The sequence below is a fragment of the Muscardinus avellanarius genome, assembly GCF_963383645.1.
Source record: "Muscardinus avellanarius genome assembly, chromosome: 10".
NCBI classification, from domain to species: domain Eukaryota; kingdom Metazoa; phylum Chordata; class Mammalia; order Rodentia; family Gliridae; genus Muscardinus; species Muscardinus avellanarius.
In genome coordinates, this window is record NC_137796.1 from 60,967,947 (window position 1) to 60,995,855 (window position 27,909).

The 27,909-nt window shown below is 48.8% G+C and overlaps 1 protein-coding gene across 1 annotated transcript; it reads left to right on the forward strand.

Annotated features, from left to right (window-relative positions):
- Positions 1 to 27,856, forward strand: SNRNP70 (small nuclear ribonucleoprotein U1 subunit 70; the record flags this gene model as incomplete). Its single annotated transcript, XM_080702882.1, has 10 exons — positions 1 to 51; positions 1,104 to 1,260; positions 6,016 to 6,078; positions 6,190 to 6,244; positions 15,710 to 15,774; positions 15,907 to 15,969; positions 21,092 to 21,173; positions 24,313 to 24,414; positions 27,004 to 27,091; positions 27,199 to 27,856. The coding sequence occupies exons 2-10, from the start codon at positions 1,114 to 1,116 to the stop codon at positions 27,854 to 27,856; spliced, it is 1,323 nt and encodes a 440-aa protein (XP_080559008.1). The 5' UTR covers positions 1 to 51; positions 1,104 to 1,113.
- Positions 27,857 to 27,909: the final 53 nt, after the last annotated feature.

Consider the following 27,909-nt stretch of genomic DNA (forward strand, 5'->3'; position numbering starts at 1 on the left):
CGCCGCGAGCCCCAGGACCGACTCCGGGCCGAGGAGGGCGCCGCGCGGCGGGTGAGTGGCCGAGGGGCCGTGCGGGGTACGGGGCCGCTACCCACAAGTCCCCGCGGCGGGCCTCCGCCCGCGCCCCCGCCCCGGCGCGCGGCGCCCTTCGCGCGGAGTCCGTGGACACGCGCGTGTCCTCACTCGAGCCCCCAGCCCCCGGCGCGCTCCCCTACCCACAGGCCCTTGCGGCGCGTTGCCTTTTTTCCGCTTTCCCATGGCGTCCTGGACCCTTACCCACAATTCCTTTCGCCTTTGGGAGCAGAGATCTACCTAGAAGCCCCAGGCTTGAGGGGTTCCTTCTTAAGACTCCTCTTGCCCAGAGCCCCCCCGAGCCCTCCGCCCCATAATCCGTTCTCCAAGGTACGGAAGCACCGGCCACCGCTGCTTTAGGCCCCCGTCCTCAGAAGACTTGATTCCTTGGGAAACCTCCCTTCCCACAGCTCAGAAACCCTTTTCCAGTCTCTCGTATTGGTCTTCGTTTCCCATTTCCGCCAGTAACTTGCTTTCTGATCCAGATTTACCCATTTTCCTCCTAAGAGAGGATTGCTCTCTGCCATTGCGCAGCCCCTTTTAGTAATGAGACATCTCTAGTTTTCTTTTTCGTTTTTTTTTTTTTTTTTGTGGTACTGGGGGTGGTACCCAGAGGGACATTCTACCTCCGAGCTACGCCCCAAGCCCCATTTTTTACTCTTAGTATATTTATTTTTAGCGGTACCGGGATGGAACCCAAGGGCATTCTTCCTACAAGCCACACCCCCAACACTATTTTTTAATCCTTTATATTTGAAACAGGGTTTTATTGAGTTGCAAAGGGCTTCACTACGTAGCTGAGGCTGTCCACTAACCCTGATCCTTCAGTCAAAGCCTCCCAAATGCTGGTTTTGAAACAGGTTCTCACTAAGTTGCAGAGGGCCTCACTAAGTAGCTGAGGCTGTCCCTGAACTGCGATCCTCCTGTCTCAGTCTCCCAAATGCTGGGTTTCTTTTTAGGAGAGCCAAAAGGTAATGGAGCCATCTCCACTGATCCACTGTAACATAAAGCTGTCCGTTTTTTGCTCTCAGACTTGGCAAGATGACCCAGTTCCTGCCACCCAACCTCCTGGCCCTCTTTGCTCCCCGTGACCCTATTCCATACCTGCCACCCTTGGAGAAACTGCCACATGAAAAACACCACAATCAACCTTACTGTGGCATTGCGCCCTACATCCGAGAGTTTGAGGTGAGTTCCGTGGAGTGTTTTGGGGGCTAAGGATAGAGTGGGGACTCCAGTTTCATGATTTAGGCAGGTAAGTCAACTTTTTGCATGTGTGTATGGTCCAGGAATTCTGCCTCTGGGGTACAACCCTAGCCAGCACTATTTTTACTTTGTGTGTTGGGGGGTAGTGGGGACTGAATTTAGGGATAGTCTACCTACAAGCTACACCCTCACGCCTATTTATTTACTTTTTGCGATACTGATAATGGAACCCAGAGTGTTCTACCTCTGAGCTACACCCCATGTTTTTTATTTGGAAACAGGGTCTCTTAAGCCAGCAAGGCTGGCTTCAAACCTGCGTGATCCTCCTGTCTCTACCTCCCAAGCGCGGGGATTACAAGCGTGCGCCACCACATCCAGCTATTTATTTTTGAAGCAGGATTTCTCTTAAGTTAGTTTCATTATTGCTGAGGCTGTCCTTGAACCTGTGGTTCAAGGACAAGCCTTCTGTCTCAGCCTCCCAAATACTGGGATTACAGGTTTGCACCACCACCCATGGCTAATTTTTGAAACAGAGTCTCAATAAATTGCTGAGGCTGGCCTGGAACCTGTAATCCTAAATACTGGGATTACAGGCATGTGCCACTATACCTGGCTGATTACTGACACTTCTGATCCTGTTTTCCTGTCTTAAATGGGGTTGATAATGCATTTTTTATATTTGTGAAAGTTTAGTAAATAGTGATTGAGGATGCAGTCTCTGGAATTAGGCCTGTGCTGTTTATCAGTTCTGTAACCTTGAGCAAGTTTTGTATCCTCTTTAATACATTGGTTTCTTTGTTCTTAACAAGAGGGTAATGTGCTCATAAGATTAATATACTCATAATATTAATGGAGAATTAGATGGTAGAAATTATAGCAGAGAGCTTAACACCAAGCAGTCAGTAAATGTCAACATTTGTTACTGTATGTATTGTTTTTGTGTGGTTAATAGGACAATGCTCACAAAGGGGTAGCACTGTGTACTAGAGGCTTAAGACTAGGTTTGGGGATTTCTACACTATACCTGAAAAGCCAACACAAGGAAACAGGCTCCTCTTTCACTTGAAAAGTTGTAGTAATCACATCAACTGTCAGAGCACACCCAAGAAATGTTGGCATATTGCCAGAAATCATAAGAGGAACATTCTGGATTGGATTGGAAAGTCAAAGGAAGTCAGGGAAGTTGGAGTTGTACAACAGAAAATAATAGATAACAGAAAAGTAGATCATCAGTGGAATTTACCACCTTGGGTCAACTTGCACTTGGCAAATGTTATGAGCCAGTTAATTTAGTGGGTATATACAGGCTGGTGGCACCCTTTGATGATGTAGGTTTAGTTTGTGGTGCTGGGAATTGAACCATTCTACCTATACCCCCAGCCCTATTTTATCTTGTATTTGAAAACGGGGTCTTGCCGGGCGTGGTGGCACACGTTTGTAATCCCTGTGCTTGGGAGGCGGAGCAGGTTCGAAGCCAGCTGTGCTGGCTTCAAGAGACCCTGTTTCGAAAAATAAAAAAGTATAAAATAGGTCTGGGGGTATACCCTGGAGGTAGAAGGGCTTCCAGTACCAGCCCCCCCCAAAAAAAAAAAAAAACCAGGGTCTTGCTAAGATGTTAATAGCTTCATTAAGTTGTTGAGACTGGCTTTGAACCTGCGATCCTCCTGTCTCAGCTTCCCAAAGTACTAGAATTACAGGCATGCACAACCGTGACAGGGAAGAGCAACCTTTAAGATCTGCCCTGGCCCTTATAGGGTATCCAGTTGTCTTCAGAGTCCTAGACTATCAGCTCCTGTTCTTTGGCAGTTATAAATAAGGGCCTCCTGTCACTCTTCTCCCATCACATCATCCTACATGTTTTTTATAAACCTTGTTCTAAGTTGTGAAGAGTGCCACATTTTCTAAATAGGGGAGAGAAGGAATTTAGCAATATGTTCTTTTTGTGGGGGGAGGGGTACTGGGGATGGAACCAGGGACATTTTACCAGCCCCTATTTTTTATTTTTATTATTACTTTTTAATTGGTGGTACGGGGGGTGGAACCCAGAGGTGTGCTATCTCCAGGCTGTACTCCCAGGTCTATTTTATATTTTATTTGGAAACAGGGTCTCACTAAGTAGCTGAGGCTGGCTTTGAACCTGTGCAATCCTCCTGTCTCAGCCTCCCAAGTGCAAGCCACCACGACCCCTATTTTGTATTTTGAAACAGGGTCTCGCTTAAGTTGCAAAGGGCCTAAGTAGCTGAGACTGTACACAAACCATCATCCTCTTGTCTCAGCCTCCCAGTAATATGTTCTTAAGCTAGATGTTACCCATGCCAATCTATTTCAAATTATCTGGTGAAGGATAGTTTTTTTTGTTTTTGTTTTTGTTTTTCTCCCAGAACTAGGCCTTGAACTTAGGGGGGTCTACCTTCAAGCTATACCTCGAGCCTTTTTTATTCTTTATTTTGAAATAGGGTCTCACTAAGTTGTGGAGAGCCTCACTAAGTAGCTGAGGCTGGCCTTGAACCTGTGATCTTCCTGTCAGTGTGTGTGCCACCACACCTGGGCTATGAAAGATAGATACTTGCAGTCTTTATTGATTTTTTTTTTGGGGGGGGTGGGTCTGGGGATGGAACTCAGGGGCATTTGACCTCTGAGCTACACCCCCGTCCTACGTTTTATTTATTTTGAAACAGGGTCTCACTAAGTTGCAGAGGGTCTCACTAAGTAGTTGAGGCTGTCAGTGAACCGCGATCCTCTGGTCTCAGCCTCCCAAATGCTGGAATTACAAGCGTGTGTCATCATGCCTAACGTCAGTTGATATTTTTTATAAATACAACATAATTACTTTAGCTTTTCTGTTTGGGTTTTAAAGAATAACTTGCACTGGGCATGGTGTCGTATGCCTATAATCCCAATATGGGGAAAGCTGAGATAGCAGAATCATAGGTTTGTAAGGCTAGCTTCAGCAATTTAGGAACACCCTGTTTTAAAAGAAAAGAAGCCAGGCACTATGATGGGCTTGGTGGCACACGCTTGTAATCCAGTACTTGGGAGGAGGAAACAGGAGGATAGTGGAGGTTCGAGGTCAGCCTTAGCTACTTAGGCCCTCAGCAACTTAGTGAAACCCTGTTTCCAAATAAAGTATAAAATAGGTCTGGGAGTGTAGCGTGGAGGTAAAAGGCCCCTAGGTTCCATCCTCAGTACCACAAACAAAACAGAAAGCCGGGCATGGTGGCAAAGGCTTGTAATCTGAGAACTAGCGAGGCTGAGACAAGAGGATCACGGTTTGTGGACAGCCTCAGCTATTTTAGTGAGGCCCTTTGCAACTCATTGAGACCATATTTCAAAATAAAGGATAAAAAATGGGGTTGGGGATGTAGCTCAGAGGTAGAATGCCTCTGGGTTCCATCATCAGTACTGCAAAAAATAAAAGGTACAAAATAGGGCTGGAGGTGTAGGTTACAGGTAGACTGCCCCTGGGTTCCAACCCTAGTACCGCAAAAGAAAGAAGAAAGAAAGAAAGAAAAATGAGCTTGGAGGGTAGCTCTGAAATATTATGCCCCAGGGTTCATTTCCTAGTACCAAAAGAAAGCAAAATAAAAGACTAAGTGTTTATTAAGGCCAACAGACCTATAATTTCTTCCTTTTTTTCTTTCTTTCTTTTTTTTTTTTTTTTTTTTTTTTTTTGCGGGTCTGGGGGTGGAACCCAGGGGCATTCGACCTCCGAGCTACACCCCCTGCCCTATTTTTTATTATTTATTTTGAAACCGGGTCTCACTGAGTTGCAGAGGGCCTCACTAGGTAGCTGAGGCTGCCCGCGAACCACGATCCTCTGGTCTCAGCCTCCCAAATGCTGGGATTACAAGCGGGCGCCACCATGCCCGGCTTTATTCTCTATTTTGAAACAGGGTCTTCCTAAGTTGTGGAGGGCCTCGCTAAGTAGCTGGGGCTGTGGGGCCAGCTGCAAACTTGCGATCCTCCTGTCTCAGTCTTCCAAGTACTGGGATTATAAGCCTGAGTCACTTAGTCTAATTTCTGTTAGAAGATTCTAATTTTGTTTCTTTTTTGTTTTTTCCTTCTAGTACTGGGGATTAAACCCAGGGCCATTCTACCTCTGATCTACACCCCCAAACACTAATTTGTTATTTATTTTAAAACAGGGTCTCAAGAGCTGGGCGTGGTAGCATACACTTGTCATCTCAGCGCTTGGGAGGCTGAGACAGGAGGATCACACAGGTTCGAAGTCAGCCTCAGCTACTTAGGCACTCAGCAACTTAGTGAGACCCTGTTTCCAAATAAAGTATAAAAAAATAGGTCTGGGAGTATAGCCTGGAAAAGGCCCCAAGGTTCCACCCTCAGTATCATAAATAAATAAAATAAAACAGGGTCTCACTAAGTGTGAAGTGCCTCACTAAGTAGCTAAGGCTAGCCTTGAACTTGCAATCCTTCTGTCTCAGCCTCCCAAGTACTGGGATTACAAGTGTGTGCCACCACGCCGGGCTAGATGTTTGTTTCTAAATATTTCCAATTTCTATACTTATCATATGCCAGCAACAGTTTGTAGACAGTGAGGGTCCGTGGGCCATGATTTGATCTGTGCCACTCCCCTTTCATTGTGGATTGGGAGCTATTGGTGTTTGTGTAGGTGAGGAGAGGGGTTAGGAGAGGACTTAGATTCTTATTTTTTTGGTGGGCATCCTTTGCCGTTTCCCCCAGTTCCTCCTTCCCTGTCACCTCTCTTCTTGTTCCCAGGACCCTCGGGATGCCCCTCCTCCAACTCGTGCAGAAACCCGGGAGGAGCGAATGGAGAGAAAGGTACATCGTTTTTGCTTCATAACTCTGTCTTTTTAGTTACTTTATCCAGATGGTGTCTGACATTAAGGGTCTTCAATTTGTATTCACTTTTTCACCTCTTTGTCATGACAGAGACGGGAAAAGATTGAACGAAGACAGCAGGAAGTGGAGACAGAGCTAAAAATGTGTAAGTATCCCCTTCCTCCTCCTAGCTCTCAAATCTCCTTATGTTCCTTTTCCCAGGTCATACCTACAATCCCACTTTTTTCTTTTTTTCTCTTTTTGGCAGTACTGGGGATGGTGGGACCCAGGGGCATTCTATCTCTGAGCTATACCCCCAGCCCTTGTTTTCATTCTTTTTTTTCTTTTTTTTGGTGGTACTGAGGTTCCTGGAAGCCCTTCTACTCCGGGCTACACCCTCAAACCTATTTTTTATACTTTTTTATTTGGAAAGAGGGTCTCTTAAGCCAGCACAGCTGGCTTTGAACCTGCGCGATCCTCCTGTCTCTGCCTCCCAAGCGCAGGGATTACAAGTGTGCGCCACCACGCCTGGCTTCATTCTTTATTTTGAAACAGGCCCTCAGTAAGTAGCTGCCCTCCAGCCCTATTTTTTATGCTTTATTTTTTATTTATTTTTTATTTTTATTGGTGCATTGTAATCATACATCACATTGGAATACAAGACTTTAGAGGATATACAAGCACACATCATCCAATTACCCCTCATCCAGTCCCTATCCTATTCCCTCCCCCTCCCTAGATCCCATGCTTGTTTTGTGATTAACTTTGATACATATGTTTATGTACCTCCTGCTAAAGAGGCTCCATCCTCCCCTATTCCATACCCTCTGATTGGTCACCTTAATTGCTTCACTATAGGGCCCTTTCTATAGCTTGACCACTTCCTGTTGCCCCTTTCCTCCTAGTTATTGCTGATTAGGGGAAGCATCTGGTTTTAATTTTCTGCGATATTTCTCTGTGCATGCCGCGTTGCAAATACTGATCCCACTCTTGACGGCCCCAATTGTGGCCTGGCTACCCGGTGGACTGATCCAGACCTCGCTGGCTCAAGCAGCAGCCTTGCCTCGCCTCATGGAAGGCCCCAATTCTGGTCTCGCTGGCCCTGACACTGGCCTAACCCCTCAGTTGGCTCCAATCCTGGCCTCTGAGGACCCAGCACCGGTCCTCCTCATGGCAGGCTCCAATGCTAGCCGATGGCCCTGGCATCAGCCTAACCCTTCGGCAGGCTCCGATCCAGGCCTCGGAGGCCTCAGTAGCGGCCTTGCTTCACAGAAGGCTCCAAAGCCAGCCGCTGGCCCCTGCACTGGCATAACCCCTTGGTAGGCTCTGATCCCGGCCTCCGATACCCCGGCACCAACCTTGCCTCGCGGCAGGCTGCGATCCCGGCCTCGGAGGCCTCAATAACGGCCTTGCCTCATGGAAGGCTCCGATGCTGGCCGCTGGTCCCAGCGCTGGCCTAACCCCTCAGCAGACTCCGATCCCGGCCTCGGAGACCCCAGCACCAGCCTTGCCTCGTGGCAGGCTCCGATCCCGGCCTCGGAGGCCCCAGCACCGGCCTTGCCTCACGGCAGGCTCCAATCCCAGCCTCGCTGGCCCCAGCACTGGCCTAACCCTTCGCCAGGCTCCAATCCCGGCCTCGGAGGCCTCAATAGCGGCCTTGCCTCATGGAAGGCTCCGATGCCGGCCGCTGGCCCCGGCACCGGCCTAACCCCTCAGCAGGCTCTGATCCCAGCCTCGGAGGCCCCAGCACCGGCCTTGCCTCATGGCAGGCTCCCATCCCGGCCACGCTGGCCCTGGCACCGGCCTGACCCCTCGGCAGGCTCCAATCCCGGCCTCGGAGGCCCCAGCTTTATGCTTTATTTTAAAACAGGGTCTCACTAAGTTGTGGAGGGCCTCACTAAGTAGCTGCGGCTGTCCGCCAACCATGGTCCTCCTGCCTCAGCCTCCCAAATGCTGGGATTACAAGTGTGTGCCACCACACCTAGCTTGGCTTAGACTTTTAAGCAGGAGAGCATAGAGCAAGGGTTGGCAAGAAAGGAGACCCCTTGTACCTTGGCCAGAGGAGTGCACTTAGGGGGCTGCTGTAGCCCAACTGGCTCTAACAGGCCGAGGCAGTGAGGTGTAGACTGGTAGATCTTTGGTTTCATCCCTAGTTTCCTGACCTTTGGGTTGGGAATGTTCTATCTCCTCCAGTCAAGAAGAAATTGGAATAGGGACCAGGTACATTAGAGCCATTAACCAAACTCACAAGAAGGTCAGATGTCAGCCTCTCAGTGGCCTTTATAATTGGAGTGAGGCTTTGTGATCAGATGACATGGGTTTTTCTCTTTTATTTGTATGGCTTTGGTGAATCACTTACCTCTGACCTTTATTCTTTGGAGTGGTTGATTTCCTCAGGGTGTTTAATATCAATGCCAGACAGAGACGATCTAGCTGGGAGCTCTCTGAGATTATTTTGTGTGTGTGTACCTGAGATGGAACCTAGGGGCATCCCACCTTCCAGCTACACCCCCAGCCTTAGTTTTTATTCTTTATTTTGAAACAGGGTCTTACTGAGTTGCGAAGGGCCTCGCTATGTAGCTGAGGCTGTCCATGAACCGTGATCCTCTGGTCTCCATCTCCCGAATGCTGGGATTACAAGTGTGCACCACCACACCTGGCTTGTCTCTGAGAACTTTTCACCAATTTCACCAGTTATCTGGATGTACTTTCTCAGAATCCTGAAAGGCATCTTAGACTCAGTGTTGTCTAGTCCACAATAGGGATTTCCCTCCCTTTGTTTCTTTCTCTGGGAAATGGCTATTTTTTATTTATTTAATTAATTTATTTATTTTGGTGGTACTGGGGTTCCTGGAAGCCCTTCTACCTCTGGGATACACTCCCAGACCTATTTATACTTTTTTATTTAGAAACAGGGTCTCAAGCCAGCATGGCTGGCTTCAAACCTGCATGATCCTCCTGTCTCTGCCTCCTAAGTGCAGGGATTACAAGCGTGCGCCACCAAGCCCTTGCGCCACCAAGCCCAATAGGAAATGGCTATTTAGCTATGCAAGTCGTGGCCTTTGTTGTTGCTGCGCCTTCTCCCCTGCTGTGCTAAGGTTGGAACCCAGGGCATTCCACATGCTGGGCAAAATATTCAACCTCAGAGCTACATCTGCAGTCCAGTTTGTTGTTTCTTTACACTGGTATTGGGGATTGATCCCAGGGACCCGTCACTACTGAGCTGTATATCTTCAGCCATTTTTATTTTATTTTCAGAGTCTTGCTAAGTAGCCCAGGTGGGCCACAAACTTAGGATCCTCCAGCCTCAGTCTCCAGTTGTAATTACAGATGCTTACACCACCACACCTAGCTTCCAGGGTTTTTGTTTTTGTTTCGGCACTGGGCATTGAACCCAGGGACATGTACATTGGAGTTAATACCCCCAGCCCTTTTTAATTTGGAACAGGGTCTCAGTAAGTTGCTGGAGTCTTATTAAATTGCTGAACCTGCAGTCCTCAGTCTTTTCTGGTGGTACTGGGTCTAGAACCCAAGGAGCACTCTACCTCAGAGCTACACCCCAGCCTTATTTATTTGTTTATTTATTTATTTATTTATTTAGTGGTACTGGGGTTGGAACCCAGGGGCTTTTCCACCTCCAGGCTATACTCCCAGACCTATTTTTTATACTTTATTTGGAAACAGGGTCTCACTAAGTTGCTGAGAGCCTCACTCTGTAGCTGAGGCTGGCTTTGAACCTGTGCCATCCTCCTGTCTCCCCCTCCCAATTGCGGGGATTACAAGTGTGCACCACCACGCCTGGCTAGCCCCACCCTTTTTGCCTGTGTGTATTGCTGGGAATTGAACCCAGAGAGTGAGGCATTTTACTTCCAAGCTATACCGCCTCTCCCCCCAGCCCTATTTTATTTTACTTTTATTTATTTATTTTTTTGTGGTACTTGGGAGTAGAACTCAGCATTCTACCTCTGAGCTACAGGCCTAGCCCTATTTTTTATTCTTTATGTTGAAACAGGGTCTCCCTGAATTGCAAAGGGCCTCACTGGGAAATAGCAGAGGCTGTCCTCAAACTGCAATCCTTCTGTCTCAGCCTCCCAAATCCTGGGATTTCAAGTGTGTGCCACCATGCCTGGTGCCTTTTTTTTTTTTTTTTTGCTTGCTTGCGACACCACCAGCCCTAGTTTTTACTCTTTATTATTTTCTGCAGGTCTGGGGATTAAACCCAGGGGCATTTGACCTCCGTGCTACACCCCTGCCCTATTTTTTTATTCTTTATTTTGAAACAGGGTCTCCCTAAGTTGCAGAGGGCCTCACTAAGTAGCTGAGGCTGTCCACGAACCGTGATCCTCTGGTCTTAGTCTCCCGAATGCAGGGATTACAAGCGTGCACCACCATGCCCGGCTTATATTTTATTTGGAAACCGAATCTAAGTTGCTGAGGCTAGCCTCTTACCTGTGATCCTCCTTTCTCAGCTTCCCAAGTAGTAGGATTACAGGCATGTGCCATCATGCCAAGCTAGCATTCTGTCTTGGAGCTATACTCCCACTTTATTTTGATAGTCTCACTAAATTGTCCCTGCTGACTTGAAACTTGTTATATCCTATCCTCCTGTATCAGTTTCTCTAATAGCTGGGATTATAGGTGTACACAACTGTACTAGTGGCTGCTGCTCCCTCCTTCTGTTTTTTCTTTCTTTCTTTCTTCCTTTTTTTTTTTTTTTTTTTCATTTGCAGTACTGGGGATTGAGCCCAGGAGCTCCAATCTATATCCCCAGCCTTATTTTTTATGCTTGTCTTTTTTATGTACTGGTGATCAAACGTAGGGCATTCTATCTCTGAGCTACATCACCAGCTCTATTTAATTTTATTTATTTTTATTTTTGCATGTCTGGGGGTGGAATCCAGGGGCATTTGACCTCCAAGCTACATCCCCTGCCCTATTTTTTTTTATTTTGAAAGAGGGCCTCACTAAGTAGCTTAGGCTGTCCGAAAACTGCGATCCTCCGGTCTCAGCCTCTCAAATGCTGGGATTACAAGGGTGCACCACCATGCCCGGCCCTATTTTATTTTTATTTTGAAACAGGGTCTTACTAGGTTATGAAAGTCTCACTACTTGGTGAACCTGTCCTTGAACCTGTGATGCTCCTGTCTTGGCTTCCCAAGTACTGGGATAACAAGTGTAGGTTTTTTGTTTTGTTTTAAACAGGGTCTTAATGAGTCAGAGAGCCTCAATTAAGTAGCTGAGGGTGGCCAAGAACCTGTGATTTCCTGTCTCAGCCTCCCAATTACTAGGATTACAAGTGTGCTCCACCATCCTTTTATTTTCTTTAATGAAGCAGGGACATTCTATCTCTGAGCAATACCCCTAGCCCTTTTAGATTTATTTTTTATTTTGAAACTGGGACTAAGTGGCTGAGGCTGGTCTCAAACCTGCAATCCTCTTGTTTTAAGACAGGCATGCACCACCATGCCTAGCTGTGGGAATCTTTCATTTGAATTGCCAAATCCCCAGCATCTGCAACAGTTCAGACACATACCTGTTGCATGAATGAATAGGACTGAGCCTTAAGAGACCTGTACACAGGTGGGTATGGTAGAACATGCCTTTAATTCCAGTACTTAGGATGCTAAGACTGGAGGATTTCAGGCTCAAGACCAGTGTCAGCAGTTTAGCAAGCCCCTTGACATTTTAGCAAGACCTTACTTCAAAAATAAAAAGTAAAGCCGGGCGTGCACGCTTGTAATCCCCGCACTTGGGAGGCGGAGACAGGAGGATCGCGCAGGTTCGAAGCTAGCAGTGCTGGTTTAGGAGACCCTGTTTCCAAATAAAAATATAAAATAGGTCTGGGAGTGTAGCCCGGAGGTAGAAGGGCTTCCAGGAAACCCAGTACCACCCCCCCCCAAAAAAAAAGAAAAGAAAAGAAAAAGTAAAAAGGGGCTGGGGATGTTAACAGAAAGGTAGAATGCAAGTTGGGTTTATTCTCCAGTAACAGAAGCCGGGCATGGTGGCCCACGCTTGTAATCCAGCATTCGGGACGCAGAGACAGGAGGACTGTGGTTTTAGATAGCCTCAGCTACTTAGCGAGGCCCTTTGCAACTCATTGAAACCCTGTTTCAGAAATAAGACTAGCCAGGTGTGGTGGGGTATGCTTGTAATCCCAGTGCTTGGGAGGCTGAGACAGGAGGATTGCACAGGTTCGAAGCCAGCCTCAGCTACTTAGGCTCTCAGCAACTTAGTGAGACCCTGTTTCCAAATAAAGTATAAAATAGGTTTGGGAGTATAGCCTTGAGGTAGAAAACCCCTGGGTTCCACCCCTAGTACCACAATAAATTAATAAAAAGGCTAAAAACTAGGGCTGGGGGTGTGGCTCAGAAGTGTAATGCCCCTGGGTTCCATCCCCAGTACTGCAAAAAATAAAAATAAAAGAGACTAAAAAAATAGGTCTGGGAATGTAGCTTGGAGGTGCAGTGTCCCTGGGTTCCATCCTCATACCACAAAGATAAAAGAATAGAGACCTGGACACAGAAAAGTACCACACAGAGGGATGTTGTAGGCAAGAAACAACTTCTGGCAATAGGAACATGTAGTTTTCATATGTCCTCAGATAATTACTCCCTTAAATCGGGCTCAGGTTTTTAGTTTCTGGTAATTTCTTAAAGTCATTTTATCCTTGGTTTGTGTTTGTAGCCAAGCTCTTTCATGCTTGTAGTACCCCTACTGTTTTCCTGAGAAGCCAGCACCCCAGAGTTCAGGACAGTAGCTAGAATGCCTGGGCTGGGATTGAAAGCCTTCTTCAGCCCTTTGCCACCTTACCTTTTTCATGTCTCAGGGTTTAATTGTGCTTCCATTTGTAAATTAGTTAAATCTCAGCATCCAGCACTGTGTGTGGACCATAATATGTGCATATAAATTAAATTTTTAAAATTTATTTTGAAAGAGGGTCTCATTGAGTTGCAAAGGGCCTCGCTAAGTAGCTGAGGCTGTCCTTGAACCACAGTCCTCCAGTCTCAGCCTCCCAAATGCTGGGATTACAAGTGTGTGCCACCACGCTCGCTTGGCTCCAGTCCTATCCTTTATTCTGAAACAGAATAAATTCTCAATAAATTGCTGAGAGCCTCATTAAGCCAGTAAGGCTGGCTGTGAACCTGTGGTCCTCCTGTCTCCGCCTCTCAATTACTGGGATTACAAGCATGTGCCACCAGGCCTGGCTAACATTCAGCTTTTCATAGTCTCACAGGGCCCACCGAGGGCAACACTATACCATGGGAGAAACACCTCTACTGTGATGAGCAGAATGCTGCATCAGGGATGAGGAACCATCTTGTGCTGGTTCCACCATGGTGGAAAGGACTTCTTCCAGGCCTGACTCATGGATTTTTATTTTTTTGGTGGTGCTGGGAATTGAACCCAGGGGCATTCTACATCTGAACTACATCTCCAGACCTTTTTTTTTTTTTTTTTTTTTTTTTTTTTTTGCAGGTCTGGGAATGGAACCCAAAGGCATTCGACCTCCAAGCTACACCCCTTGCCCAAATTTTTATTCTTTATTTTGAAACAGGTCTCAGTAGTTGAGGTTGTCAGAGAACTGCGATCCTCCAGTCTCAGCCTCCCAAATGCTGGAATTACAAGCATGTGCCACCACGCCCAGCTTCCAGACCATTTTTTTATTCTTTATTTTGAAACAGGGTCTCCTCATTGAGTTGCAAAGGGCCTCACTAAGTAGCTGAGGCTAACAGCAAACCAAGATCCTCCTGTCTCAGCCTCCCAAATGCTAGGATTACAAGCCTGTGCCACCATGCCCGGTTCTCGATCTTGTTTTGAAATAGGATATTGCTAGGTTGCTGAGAATCTGTGTGTCCTCGTACCTGTGATCACTGGGGAAGGAACCCAGAGGCCTTCTACCTCCAAGCAACACCCCCAGACCTGTTGGTTTTTGTGTGTGTGTGTGGTACTGGGGGTGGAACCCAGGGTCTTTCCTACCACCGGGGTATACTCCCAGACCTATTTTTTAACATTTTATTTGGAAACGGGGTCTCACTAAGTTGCTGAGAGCCTCACCAAGTAGCTGAGTCAGGCTTCGAGCCTGTGTGATCCTCCTGTCTCAGCCTCTTGAGCCACTGGGATTACAAGCATGCACCACCAAGCCCGGCTTTTTTTTTTTTTTTTTTTTTTGGCAGTACTGGGTGTGGAACACCGGGGCTTATTCTCTATTTAGAAATAGAAGTAGGGCCTCATTGAGTTGTAAATGGCCTAAAGTAGTAGCTGAGGCCATCCTTGAACTGAGATCCTCCCATCTCAGCCTCCCAAATGCTAGGGTTACAAGCTTGTGCCACCCAGGCTGGGCTCCCGGTCCTGTTTTTTATTACGTATTTTGAAATAGTTTCACTAAGTTGTAAGGACCTCACTATGTAGCTGAGGTTGGCCACCAACCTGTGATCTTCCTGTTTCAGCCTATCAAGTACTGGAATCACAAGCATGTGCCACCATGCCCAGCAGGATCTTATTTAAAAATCTATTCCAGCCGGGCTTGGTTGTGCACACTTGTAATCCCAGCATTTGGGAGGCTGAGATGGGAGGATCACTGTTCACTGGCAGCCTCAGCTGCTTAGTGAGGCCCTTTGCAACTCAGACCTTGTTTCAAAATAAGAGCCGGGCGTGGAGGCACACGCTTGTAATCCCAGCATTTGGGAGGCTGAGACAGGAGGTTCTTGGTTACCCAGCAGCCTCAGCTATTTGGTAAGGTGCTTTGCAACTCAGTGAGACTCTGTTTCCAAATAAAAAATAGGGCTGGGAGTGTACCTTGGAGGTAGAATTCTCTTGGTACTGGGCAGAATCTCCAGTACGTGCCCCCCCCAAAAAAAAAAAAAAATTTCCAGCAGTAGGAGAAGCAGAGCATGGGCTCTTGGCTCCCATTCTTAGCTTTAGAATTCCCTTGGTCTCAGCCCCCCAGCGGGCGGGGGGGGGGGGGGGGACCTGCTGTTACAGTCTGTATCCAGTGGGTGGCAGTGTAGCCCTATATGAGAGAGGTCAGCCATAGAGATTAGGTTGCCTCTCCTGGGAGGCCATATTTGGTTTAGTTACTGCTCATATCACCTTGCATCTAGGATGGGTGGGGCCTGTAGGGTTTCATAGGTTTGGAAAATCATTTAGGCATGACATCTGTCAGTCTTAACCCTTATGAGCCTAAATCATTGATCGGCCACTCTGGTAAAGGCCTCTGTTCCAGGAAAAATAGCTCAGAGGAATGTGCCTGAGATTGCCAAGTACCTGACTTTTTTTCTTTTAGTTGAAGGTCTCCCCAGTTACTTTTTTTTTTTTTTTTTTTTTTTTTTTTTTTTTTGGTGGTACTAGGGATGGAACCCAGAGGTCTTCAACTTCCGGGCTATACTCCCAGACCGATTTTATATTTTTATTTGGAAACAGGGTCTCACTAGGTTGCTGAGAGCCTCACTAAGTAGCCAAGGCTGGCTTCAAACCTGCACGATCCTCCTGTCTCAGCCTCCCAAGCACGGGGATTACAAGCGTGCACCACTGCGCCCGGCTCCCCAGTTACATCTTTATCTTCGTGACCTCTGTATCTCTCGCTGTCAGGGACTATAGACACCTTCTCACACCATCTCTTATTTCTGCACAGGGGACCCTCACAATGATCCCAATGCTCAGGGTGATGCCTTCAAGACTCTCTTCGTGGCTCGAGTGGTGAGTCCCTTGCTCCCATCCTGCTGAGAGCTGCCTGGGTCCAGGCAGAGGGCAGAAGGCTAGTCCAGGGAGTTGTTCAGTGGCTTCAGCAGAGCTCCCCTCTCTCATTTAACTTTGTGTCTGTCTCTGTAGAACTACGACACAACAGAGTCCAAACTTCGGAGAGAGTTTGAGGTGTATGGACCCATCAAAAGAGTAAGTTGGTTGGGGTGGTGGGTTTATTAGAATAGAGGGTACATAGAGGGCAGGAGAGTAGATTAAGAGACTCCCAGCCCTGAGGATAGCTCAGGTAATCTCAGAGCCTGGGTTTGTACCCTTCTCTGCAGCTTGAGTAATAGAAGTGAAATTGGAAATAATGACTTTTTCTTTTTTTTTTTTTTTTTTGGTATGGGGTTGAACTCAGGCATTCTGCATCTGAACTACACCACCAGGCTTTTTTTTTTTTTTTTTTTTTTTTTTTTTAATCTTGAAAACAAGGCTTCACTAAGTTGTTGGTGGGTGGCAGCCCTCAGCCTCTTAAGTACTGTGTTTTGTTTTGTTTATGGTTCTGGGAATGGAACCCAAGGGGCATTCTAACTCTAAGCTACACCGCCAGCCCAAATTTTTATTTTGAAACTGGATCTCACTGAGTTACAGAGGCTTCACAAGTATCTGAAGCTGGCCATGAACCTGTGATCCTCTCATCTTAGCCTCCCAAGTACTGGGATTATAAGCAGGCATCAACACGCCTGGCTTTGTTTTCTTAATTTTTTTTTTTTTTCCAGTACTGGGCATGGAACCCAGGGGCATTCTATCTTCAAGCTACATCCCTAGCCCTATTGTTTATTCTTTATTTTGAAACAGGATCTCACTGAGTTGCAAAGGGCCTCACTAAGTAGCTAAGGCTGTCCTCGAACCTTGATCCTCCTGTCTCAGCCTCCCAAATGCTGGGATTACAAGTGTGTGCCACCATGTCCAGCTGTTTTTGTTGTTTTGAGACAGGGTCTCACTAAGTTGCAAAAAGACCTCACCAAATTGCTGAGGCTGGCCATGAACCTGTGATCCTATTTCAGTCTCCCAAGTACTGGGATTACATTTGTGTGCCACTGTGCCCATCTTAATAATGATGGCTTTTTGTGGATTGAGAGTAGGGGTCAACAAATTACAAACTTATTATTTGTGAGTAAAGATCTTTTGGTACCCAGCCAGGTAGGCCCATAAGTTTTCATAAAGCTGGAGGTGTCTGGTACTTTATAAAGCAAAGCTTTATGTGTGGTGGGCGTTTCTTCATTGAGAAATCACTTAAGCTAGGCTCAGTGGTACACGCCTGTAATCCTAGTACTTGGGAAACTGAGAAAATAGAGTCATAGACTCAAGATTAACCTCTGCAACTTAATTAGACCCTGGCTTAAAATAAATAATTGAAAGCCGGGGTGGTGGCGCATGCTTGTAATCCCTGTGCTTGGGAGGCTGAGACAGGAGGATCGCACAGGTTCCAAGCCAGCCTCAGCTACTTAGTGAGGCTCTCAGCAACTTAGTGAGACCCTGTTTCCAAATAAAATATAAAATCGGTCTGGGAGTATAGCCTGGAGGTAGAAAGCTCCTGGGTTCCACCCCCAGTACCACCAAAAGAAATAAAAATAAAAAATAAAAAATAAAAAATTGAGAGCTAGGCGTGGTGGCGCAGGTCTTAATCCTAGCATTTGGGAGGCTGAGACAGGAGGATCCTGGTTTACTTACAGCTTTGAATCTCAATAAGACCCTGTTTTAACATAAAGAATAAAAAATAGGGCTGGGGGTATAGAACGGAGGTAGAATGCCCTGGGTTCTACCCCCAGTACTGCAAAGTAATTTTTTAACTAAATAAAAGTTGAGCAGCTGCGCATGGTGGGCATGCTTTTAATCCCAGCATTTGGGATGCTGAGACTGGAGGATTGTGATCCACGGACAGCCTTAGCCACTTAGTGAGGCCCTCTGCAACTCAGTGAGACCCTGTTTCAAATAAAGAATAAAAAATAGGGCAGGGGATATAGCTCAGAGGTCAAATGCCCCTGGGTTCCATCCCCAGACCCGCAAAAAAAAAAAAAAAAAAAAAAAAAATTGAGCCAGACATGGTGGCACACACCTATACTTACTAGTACTTGGAAGGCTGCAACAGGAGGAACACAGGTTGATGGACAGCCTTAGCAAGTAGTGAGACTCATGTCAACCTAGCCAGGTCCTGTTTCAAAATAAAAATAACCCAGGCCTAATGGCACACTTGTAATCCCAGTACATGGGAGCAGAAACAGGAGGATTACAGGTTTGTGGCCAGCCTCAGAGACTACTTATGCCATCCGCAACTTGGTGAAACCCTGTTTCAGAATAAAGAATAAAAAAAATTGACTGGGAGTGTAGCTTAGAGGTGGAATGCCCCTGGGTTCAGTCACCAGTATTGCAAAAACAAAAATAAAAAACAGGTGCCAGGCATGGTGGCATATTCTTGTAATGTGTAATTCCAGTACTTGGGAGACCATGATTCTTTAGTTAGTCTGTCCTCATTTGGTCTCAAAGGGGTTCTTTTTGGTGGTACTGGGGATGGAACCCAGGGATATTGCACCTCCAAGCGACTCCCCAGCTTTTTTTTATTATTATTATTTTTTATTCTTTACTTTGAAACAGGGTCTTACTGAGTTTCAAAGAGCCTCACTAAGTAGCTGAGGTTGGCCATGAACCATGATCCTCAGATCTCAGCCTCCCAAACACTGGTATTACAAGTGTGTGCCAACATGCCCAACTTCAAAGGGTTCTTTCTGACATGTAGAGATGACCCCATTTTCTCTGCTCAGAATGTCCTGTGGCTCTGTAATGTGTTGGGGCAGAGGGCCAGAAGCTATAGCTTGGCCTCTCAGGGCATTTACTTCTACTCTGTGTTCCTTGCTACTATTCCTGGGTTAGGACCCCTCCAGTGCTGGTTTTCTCAGGTTTCCCTGACTTTGCACATGCTATGTTTTGTATCTGCATATTGCCCTTCTCTTTTTTTTTTTTTTTTTTTTTTTTTTTGTGGTACTGGGGGTGGAACCCAGGGGCTTTCTACCTCCGGGCTATACTCCCAGACCTATTTTATACTTTATTTGGAAACAGGGTCTCACTAAGTTGCTGAGAGCCTCATTAAGTAGCTGAGGCTGGCTTGGAAACTGTGCGATCCTCCTGTCTCAGCCTCCCAAGCGCTGGGATTACAAGCATGTGCCACTACGCCCGGCTTGTCCTTCTCTTAATCTTAGAACTCCACAGCCCTGTCGGCATTCAGGACTCCTTGTTTCAGTTTCCCAAGTACTGAGATTATAGCTTCGCACCACCATGCTTGGCTCCAGATGCTGCTTACACTCCTCTCCCCCCTTTGTGCTGGGGATCACCCAGGGGCATTCTACCTGTAAGCTACACCCCAGCCCTTATTAATTTACTTATTTATTTATTTATGGTACAGGGAGGAGAGAGAGAGTGTGTGAGTGTGAGTGTGTGTGTGTGTGTGAGTGTGTGTGTGTGTGTGTGTGTGTGTGTGTGTGTTTTACTGGGAATTAAACCCAGAGGCATTGTACCTCCAAGTTATACCTCCAGCCTGATTTTCTCTCTTAATTGGAATTATACCCCCAGCCCGATTTTTTTTTTTTTTTTTTTTTTCTGGAAACAGTGTTTTGGTAAATTGCTAGGGTTGGCTTTCAACTTTTGATCTTCCTGTCTTACCCTCCCAAGTAATGGGATTACAAGCATGTACCACTATGTCTGGCTTCTGATACTGGGATTGAACCACCCAGGGCAGGGGCATTCTATCTCAGCTATAGCCCGGCCCTGTTTGGTTTAAATAAGTTGCAGAGGGCCTCATTATGTTGCTGAGGCTGCCTTCAGACCTCAGTCCAACTGCTTCAGCCTCCCAAATATGGGGATAACAAGTGTGTGCTGCTACACCCAGGTTATTTTTTATTTTGAGAAAGGATCTTTCTAAACCGGGCATAGTGGCGCACGCTTGTAATCCCAGCATTCGGGAGGCTGAGACTGGAGGATCGTGGTTCATGGACAGCCTCAGCTACTAAGTGAGGCCCTCTGCGACTTAGTGAGACCCTGTTTCAAAATAATAATAAAAAATAGGGCAGGGGGTGTAACTTGGAGGTTGAATGTCCCTGGGTTCTATCTCTAGACTTGCAAAAAAAAAGAAAGAAGAAGAAAGGATCTTCCTAAGTTATGGTTCACTGACTCTTAACATGAGATCTTTCTGTCTCAGCGTACCAAGTACTGGAATTACAGGTGTGCTCCACCACATCTGGCTCCCAACCGTGTGTGTGTGTGTGTGTGTGTGTGTGTGTGTGTGTGTGTGTGTGTGTGTGTGTTGGGGATTGATCCCAGAGTCATTCTATCATTCTATACCTTCCAACCCTATTTAACCGTATTTATTTTATTTTTTAAATTTTGAGACAGGGTCTTGCTAGGTTGATGAGAGTCTCACTACTTCCTGAGGCTGTCCTCTAACCCGTGATCCTCTTGTCTGAGCCTCCCAAGTACTGGGATTACAAACCTGCGTCACCATGCCCAGCCTTATAACCTTTTTTTCGTGTGTGTGTGTGTGTGTGTGTGTGTCTCCTTCCCTCCTTCCCTGTCCCCTCCCCCTCCCCCCCTCTGTCTTCTGGAGATTGACCCCAGGGGTATTTTACCTTTGATCTATAGTCCCAGGCTTATTTTATTTTTTATTTGGAAACAGGTCCCACCCTTTTGAGACATGATCTTGCTAAACTGTCCAGGTTGGCCTCAAAATTAGGATCTTCTTGGTTCAACCTCAAGTCTCTGAGATTACAGGTGTATACCACTGCCGCCAGGTGCTAAGCACCTTTTGTGCTAAGTACCATTCTCAAATTGGCAGAGGCCTCACTCATCCTGGCATCAGGGGCACTCGGTGACCCTGGTGCCTTCCCACCTTTGTGGCCTAAGACCCTAAGTATCCCCATCATCAGAGTATATTCATCCCCCTTGAACTGTATCCTTTGCCCTCTGCTGGCCTGTTTCTCCTAAACCCTTGGTCCTTGGAGTTCCTGCTGCTCCTTTTGGTGCACTGACGTCTCTGTTGACCCTTTTTGTTGTTTGGGTCTTAGTCTGCGTGTCCTTTTCTCTAAGAGCTGCCTCTGTGTACCTCTCGTTCCCACCGTGTCCTTTGTTCTCACATGGGAGCTTAAGTCACGGGACCTTGAAGGACAGATGTAAGGTCTGAGGTCCTCACTCGCGTCCCTCAGCTGAGACCTGGCACACATGTTCTGAGATGGGTGGGGGTGCCCTGTGGCAGGACTGACTTTCTTTCCCACCTGCATTGCAGATACACATGGTCTACAGCAAGCGGTCAGGAAAGCCCCGAGGCTATGCCTTCATCGAGTACGAACATGAGCGAGACATGCACTGTGAGTACCTCCTGCCTTGGCCCTTCCCTGGCCCTCTCTCACTACTCTGCTGCCCTAGTCCCTTCCTTGTCATCTGTCCCCCTCTCCCTGCCACACCTGACATTAGCAATGTCTCTTCTCCTCCCTCTGTTTCTGATATCTTTTTTTTTTTTTTTAATATATGTGTTTTTTAAAAAACAAAAACCAAATCCCCCACAACGTGTGTGTGTGTGTGTGTGTGAGCTCGGGGAGGTAAGTGTCACACGTTGAACCTCAGGGGCAAGAAAGGAACTGAGTGGGGGCTGGAGCCTGCTGGAGGTGGGGGGAGGGGTTGGATTTTTGGGGAGTCTCTCCCCATTCCTCTCCTGGAATTGGGGGCAACCAGCTTGGAGTGAGGACTGGCCTTTGAACCTGCCCTCTGTTCCCCCCAATAGAACTGGAGCTAGGCCCCCGACCCTCTACCTCCCAGCCGTGTCCCCCACTCTGTTCCTCAGTGGGCAGTGGAGTGGTGGGCGTGTTCAGCGTCTGCTCCCACAGCTCTAAAGCCCCCTTGAGGCTGCGCGACCGTCCACATGGGCAGGGATGGGAGGGTGGGGGCGGGCAGGGCTGCGGCGTGTCCAGGGGCCGCCGTATTAATTGACTGTTCTTATTGTCACTGCAGCCACCACGCAGCTGGCTTGCAGCTGATGCTTACGCTCCCCTTACAACACCTCAGTGTATGGTTGGTATAAGGGTTTGTATCATGGGTAAGATCACTCAGCACCGCACACCAGTCCAGCTTAGCCAGGCAGCACAGGAGCAGTGAGGCGTCCCTCCTCCCGCCCCGTCGCCCCTCAGACTCCCCGCACCCGCAGCCCTTTCCTTACTTGGGTGCCCTCTGCCCCTCCTGCCCCTGATCCATACACTCTCCGGTTATCTTGCTGATCCCAGGAGGGGAAGGGTGGACCTTAATGGGAAAGGCAGCTGGCCTCTTCCAGTCAGCTCCACCCAGCCCCTCTACTTATGGGGCTTCTTTACATCAGCGGCAAGGTGGTGGGAATACTGCAGTTGGGGTGCGCTAGGGCCAGGGCTCCGTGTGGAGCCCTTTAGCTTCTCGGTCCCCCTCATGCCATCTGTGGGTTCTCACCACAGTGGCCCTGGAGAGGTTTTGATTGTTAGGTTTGGGGTGCTCTGCCCCCCTCCTGTCTTCCTTGCTATGGTTAAGGCCTTCCAAGGGGGCTGGCTGTGGTGCCTGGCCACTCTAGGGTGGTCAGGAGCTCCCCAAAGTGCATGGAATTGGGGCTTGGGTGTGGGGAAAATAGGCAGGCTGTAAAGGCTGAAGGTGTAGTAGGTTTTTACTGGAGAACCTGCCACTGTCTGGAGCCGGAAGAGAGGGAAAGAGAGAGAAGCCTAGATGGACACAATCACACTTTTTTTTTTTACTGGTCTTCTGGGTTGGACCTCTCCTGGGGTTTGGGGCACTGAACCTGAGTAGAATTCTTTGCTTGACTATGATCCTGGTCCTTTAGTTTTGTCCCCTACTACCCTCTGGGTTCAGGGGCCCAGTGGCCCCTCCTCAGAGGACGGGCAGCACTCCCATCTCCTGGACCCCAGAATATGTCCCCTATGTGCCAGCCTTGGTGCTGCAGCTGCCGGTGGGAGGGCGTGTGGAGTTGGAGAAGTTACTCCTGGAACCTGAGAGGGGAGGGCCTGTGCCTAGTTGAGTGTGGCTGTATGGGGCATTGGCGAGGGTGACAGGTGTCCTGAGGCCTCCCAGCCTTCTTGTTAAATTCAAGCCGAGTAGGCCCAGGGCTTCCAGTCCCTGATTCAATGTTACTCTTCCTTGAGGTTTCTGTGGGGTCCACCACTTCCTTCCTCAGCCTGTCTCCAGGTGGTACAGGAGATGTGGTTCCTCCCTCTGGGGGTTCCCGAACCCCCCCCCCCCCATTTCCCCTCCCTGTAGCTTTAGTTGGCCCCGTGGTGGTGGGTGTGGGGGTCTGTGCGCGTGCTCAGGTAAGCTTGGGGGCTCCAGGTAAGCGGTCCCGTGTCCCCCCCCCGGGAATCCCGCCTCCTCGCCAGGCCCCCAGGAGTTGCCGAGCCCCCCCCATCCCGCTCGGTTTGGACACCCGCAAGGCCGGCATCGGTAAATGGCACCTTTTTCTCTTCCTCTGGTTGTTATTTGGGGGGGAGCGGGCTGGGGCGGGGCAGGGTATTGTGGTTGGTTGAGGACAGTCCTCAGGCCAGGGCTGGGGAGGGGGACAAGGGACTTTTTTGGCTTCCCCAACAGCCCCATGTGATCGTAAGCCTGGGCATTGGCCTGCCCTGTGCCGTGCCCTGCCCAGGCAGCAGTGGGCCTCTCCTCTGCTCCTCACCTTTTTGTCAGGCTCAGGCTGGGGCTGGACTCCAGCACGTGTGGAGCTGGGGTGTGGCCGGGAGACATGGGCAGGGCTGGGTGGTGGCAGGGTCAGTCGTCTCAGGTAAGGCAGGGATTTTCAGTAGCACCGCACGTCTCCCACGCCTCCCTCTACTCCCCTGCTGAGGGGCCTCTCCAGGCCCCTGGGAGTGCATAACCCGCCTTTCTGCTCCCTGCCACTTCCTGAAGATTTCTCCCACACCCTTCTGGTTCATTTTCTGTTCTGATGTCTGTTTCCCCACACTCACCTTCTTCCCCAAAATGTGCAGGAAAAAAAAAATGGTGTGAACTGTGGTGTGGAGCAGCCCAGTTGGGCCTCCTGCCCCATCATGATGTGTTAGGGTGCATGCCTGGGGTTGTGGAGGAGCCCCTCCCCCACAGCAGAGTCCAGCATTAAGTTAACCTCCAGTTTCTTTGCAGCGACTTTGGTCACCCTGGCAGGAGGGGGCTGCTCCATCGTGTGGCAGTGAGAAGGGCTGGGAGCCCAAGGGGATGGTAGCTGGGGAAAGACGTCTGTCATCCCTACCAGCCCCCTGGCAGTGGCTGGGGTGCTGGTGCCAGGAAGGAAGCAAGCACTGGGATGGAGCAGGCCCCTCACCGGGGCGGGAGAGGGTTGGTCTGGCTGTCAGTTGCCTGGCTGTCTGGTGGGTGTGTGTGCGCGTGTGATGAGGTGGTCTGTGAGGGTGGGGGCGCTGTAGCACCAGGCCTGGTCCTGACTAGAGGACCCTCTGGGGATTCCTCCCCTCCCCCTCCCCACATCTGTTGCAGCCGCTTACAAGCACGCAGATGGCAAGAAGATTGACGGCAGGAGGGTCCTTGTGGATGTGGAGAGGGGCCGAACCGTGAAGGGCTGGAGGCCCCGGCGGCTGGGTGAGCATGTTCTGCCCCTGCTGGGTGCCTGCAGTAGTGCTCCGTGGCTTCACTGTCCTCCTCTCTACCACCTGCGTCTCCTTTGCCTCTTGCACACTCACCTGCTCTGCTCACCCTCCCTCCATTTCTAGTTCATCTCTCCTCACCTTTGTGGTTCTCAGTAACTGGCTGATGAACCAGCGTGGTGTGCTTCCTGGTGGTAGATTTCCTTCTCCCTGCCTCCATTTCCTCATCTTAGACTGTGGGAATAACCTGAGTTAAGAGTTTGTTGCATCCGATGCCCGACTTGGCATGATAGTGGCTCTGAGGTCACCTGCTCATCTGCTCATCCTTGCTCTGCTCACCTGCTCATGCATTCATCGACTCAGCAAGTACCTCCTGGGTCACCAGCTTTGTACTGTGTACCAGGCTTCCAGGCTATAGCAACACATTGGCAGCCTCTGCCCTCAGGCCTCCTGCATCTAGTGCCCCTCGCTGTCTAATTGTCATTTGTCATCTCAGTTTTGAGGTCAGTTTTGTGATAAGCCTTAGAAATACATTTGAAGTCAGACATAGTGGTGCACTTTTGTAATCCCAGTACTTGGGAGGCTAAGGCAGGAGGATTGAAGATTCAAGAACAGTTTAGCAACTTAGCAAGACCCTGAAGCTCAAACATTGGGACTTAATCATCACCATCTTTGATTCTTTTCTTTTCTTTTTGTGGTGCCAGGGATTGAACTCAGGAACATTTTACCTCTGAGCTACACTCCCAGCTTGGTTTTTTATTTATTTTGAAACAGAGTCTCACTAAGTTGCAGAGGGCCTCACTAAGAAGCTGAGGCTGGCTTGGACCCAGATCCTCTTGTCTCAGCCTCCCAAGTACTGAGGTTACAAGTGTGCACCACCACACCCAGCATCAGATCCCTCCCCCTCAGGTCTAGGGGTGGAATCCAGGGGCATTCGGCCTCCAAGTTACACCCCCTCCCCTATTTTTTATTCTTTATTTTGAAACAGGATCTCATTAAGTTGCAGAGGGCCTTACTTTACTGTAAGTAGCTAAGGCTGTCTACAAACCGTGATCCTCCTTTCTCATCCTTCTGAATGCTGGGATAACAAGCATGCGCCATCACGCCTGGCTCAGATTTCTTTCTTTTTTTCTTTTTCTTTCTTTCTTTCTTTCTTTTTTTTTTTTTTTGTGTGTGTGGGGGGGGTGGGGTACTGGGATTCCTGGAAACCCTCTACTTCTGGGCTACACTTCCAGACCTATTTTATACTTTTTATTTGGAAACAGGGTCTCTTAAGCCAGCATGGCTGGCTTCAAACCTGTGCGATCCTCCTATCTCCGCCTCCCAAGCACGGGGATTACAAGCGTGCACCACCACACCCAGCTAGATTTCTTGATATTAACTGTACATCCTGATTCATACACGTGCAGAAATACAAGCCAAAGGAAAGTTCGGTGGAATGATGCTGCTTTCTGTGTGCAATGCACAGTAGTACTTGATTATATTCTTTTTTTTTTTTATTTTCCCCCCATGATTATATTCTTTTTTTTAATTTTCCCCCCAGTACTGGGGGTGGAACCCAGGGGCATTTTACCTTCAAGCTACATTCCCAGCCCTATTTTTCTATTTTTTATTCTTTATTTGGGAACAGGGTTTCACTGAGTTGCAAAGGGCCTCAGTGTGAAGTAGCTGAGGCTGTCTGTGAACCGTGATACTCCTGTCTCAGCTTCCGAATGCTAGGATTACAAGCGTGTGCCACCATGCCCAGCTATATTCTGCTGTTTTTTTTTTTTTTTTAAGTTATTTGCATTCTGTCAAATTGATGGGATATAACCCATTGCTGGGTTGTTACCTGAAAATTAAGTGCACTTGTGCAGCTGTCATGAGTCTGTTCAGTTGCCTGCTCCTTAATCAAATCTCTTCTGATGTTTCCTGATGTCAAGTCAGCCCCTTCTCTTTTTTAATTTTCTTTCATTCCTCTCTTTTTCTTTCTTTCATTCTCCCCCCACCACTACTGCTACTGTTTTTGTGGTTCTAGGGATTGAACCCAGGGCCATTCTCTCTCTCAGCTATACCCCACATCCTTAACTAACTAGTTAAATTTTTGGTGGTACTAGGGGATAGAACTCAGGGCCTTCTACCTGCAGGCTATACCTCAGATAGATTTTATTTTTTATTTCTTATTTTTCTTTTCTTTTTTTATTTTTGTGATACTGGGGTTGGAACCCACAGGCTTTCTACCTCCAGGCTATACTCCCAGATCTATTTTATATTTTTTATTTGGAAACACGGTCTCACTAAGTTGCTGAGGCTGGCTTTGAACCTGTGTGATCTTCCTGTCTCAGCTTCCCAAGCGCAGGGATTACAAATGTGTGCCACCACGCCCAGCAACAATTTTATTTCCTACTTGGAAACAGGGTATTGCTCAGTTGCTGAGGCTGACTTTGAACCTGTTAGCCTCCTGTCTCAGCCTCCAAGTGCTGGGATTGCAGGAGTGTGCCACCAGGCCCTGCTTGCCTTTTGCACTTTGAGGATCCTCTTTTCTGGTCCTTTGTTGCCCTGCTCCTGCCCAGGCTGACCCTGTGTTCCTCTGTCCCTCCCACAGGTGGGGGCCTCGGTGGTACCAGAAGAGGCGGGGCTGATGTGAACATCCGGCATTCTGGCCGCGACGATACATCGCGCTACGATGAGAGGTAAGATTGGGTGCCTGGTTTCCTGGGAAGGGGTGGTTACTTGGGGAACCCTGGTACACACTGCTGCCCATTTTATCCAGGCCGGGCCCCTCCCCGCTTCCCCACAGGGACCGGGACAGGGACCGCGAGCGGGAGCGGAGGGAGCGGAGTCGCGAGAGAGACAAGGAGCGGGAACGGAGACGCTCCCGCTCTCGGGACCGGCGGAGGCGCTCCCGGAGTCGGGACAAAGACGAGCGGCGTCGCTCCCGCGAGCGGAGCAAGGACAAGGACCGGGACCGCAAGCGGCGGAGCAGCCGGAGCCGGGAGCGGGCACGACGGGAGCGCGAGCGCAAGGATGAGCTGCGCGGTGGAGGCGGCGGTGGCGGCGGAGGTGGTGGTGGTGGCGGCGGTGGCGATATGGCTGAGCCCTCTGAGGCTGGTGACGCACCTCCTGACGATGGGCCTCCAGGGGAGCTTGGTCCTGATGGCCCTGATGGGCCTGAGGAGAAGGGCCGGGATCGTGACCGAGAACGACGCCGGAGCCACCGGAGCGAGCGAGAACGGCGCCGGGACCGAGACCGCGACCGGGACCGCGAGCACAAGCGAGGGGAGCGGGGTGGTGAGCGGGGCAGGGATGAGGCTCGGGGCGGGGGTGGCGGTGGTGGCCAGGACAACGGGCTAGAGGGTCTGGGCAACGACAGCCGAGACATGTACATGGAGTCGGAGGGCGGCGATGGGTACCTGGCTCCAGAGAACGGGTATTTGATGGAGGCAGCACCTGAGTGAAGAGGTTGTCATCAGTTATTTTGTTTGGACGTGTTCCTGCCCAGCTCATTGCT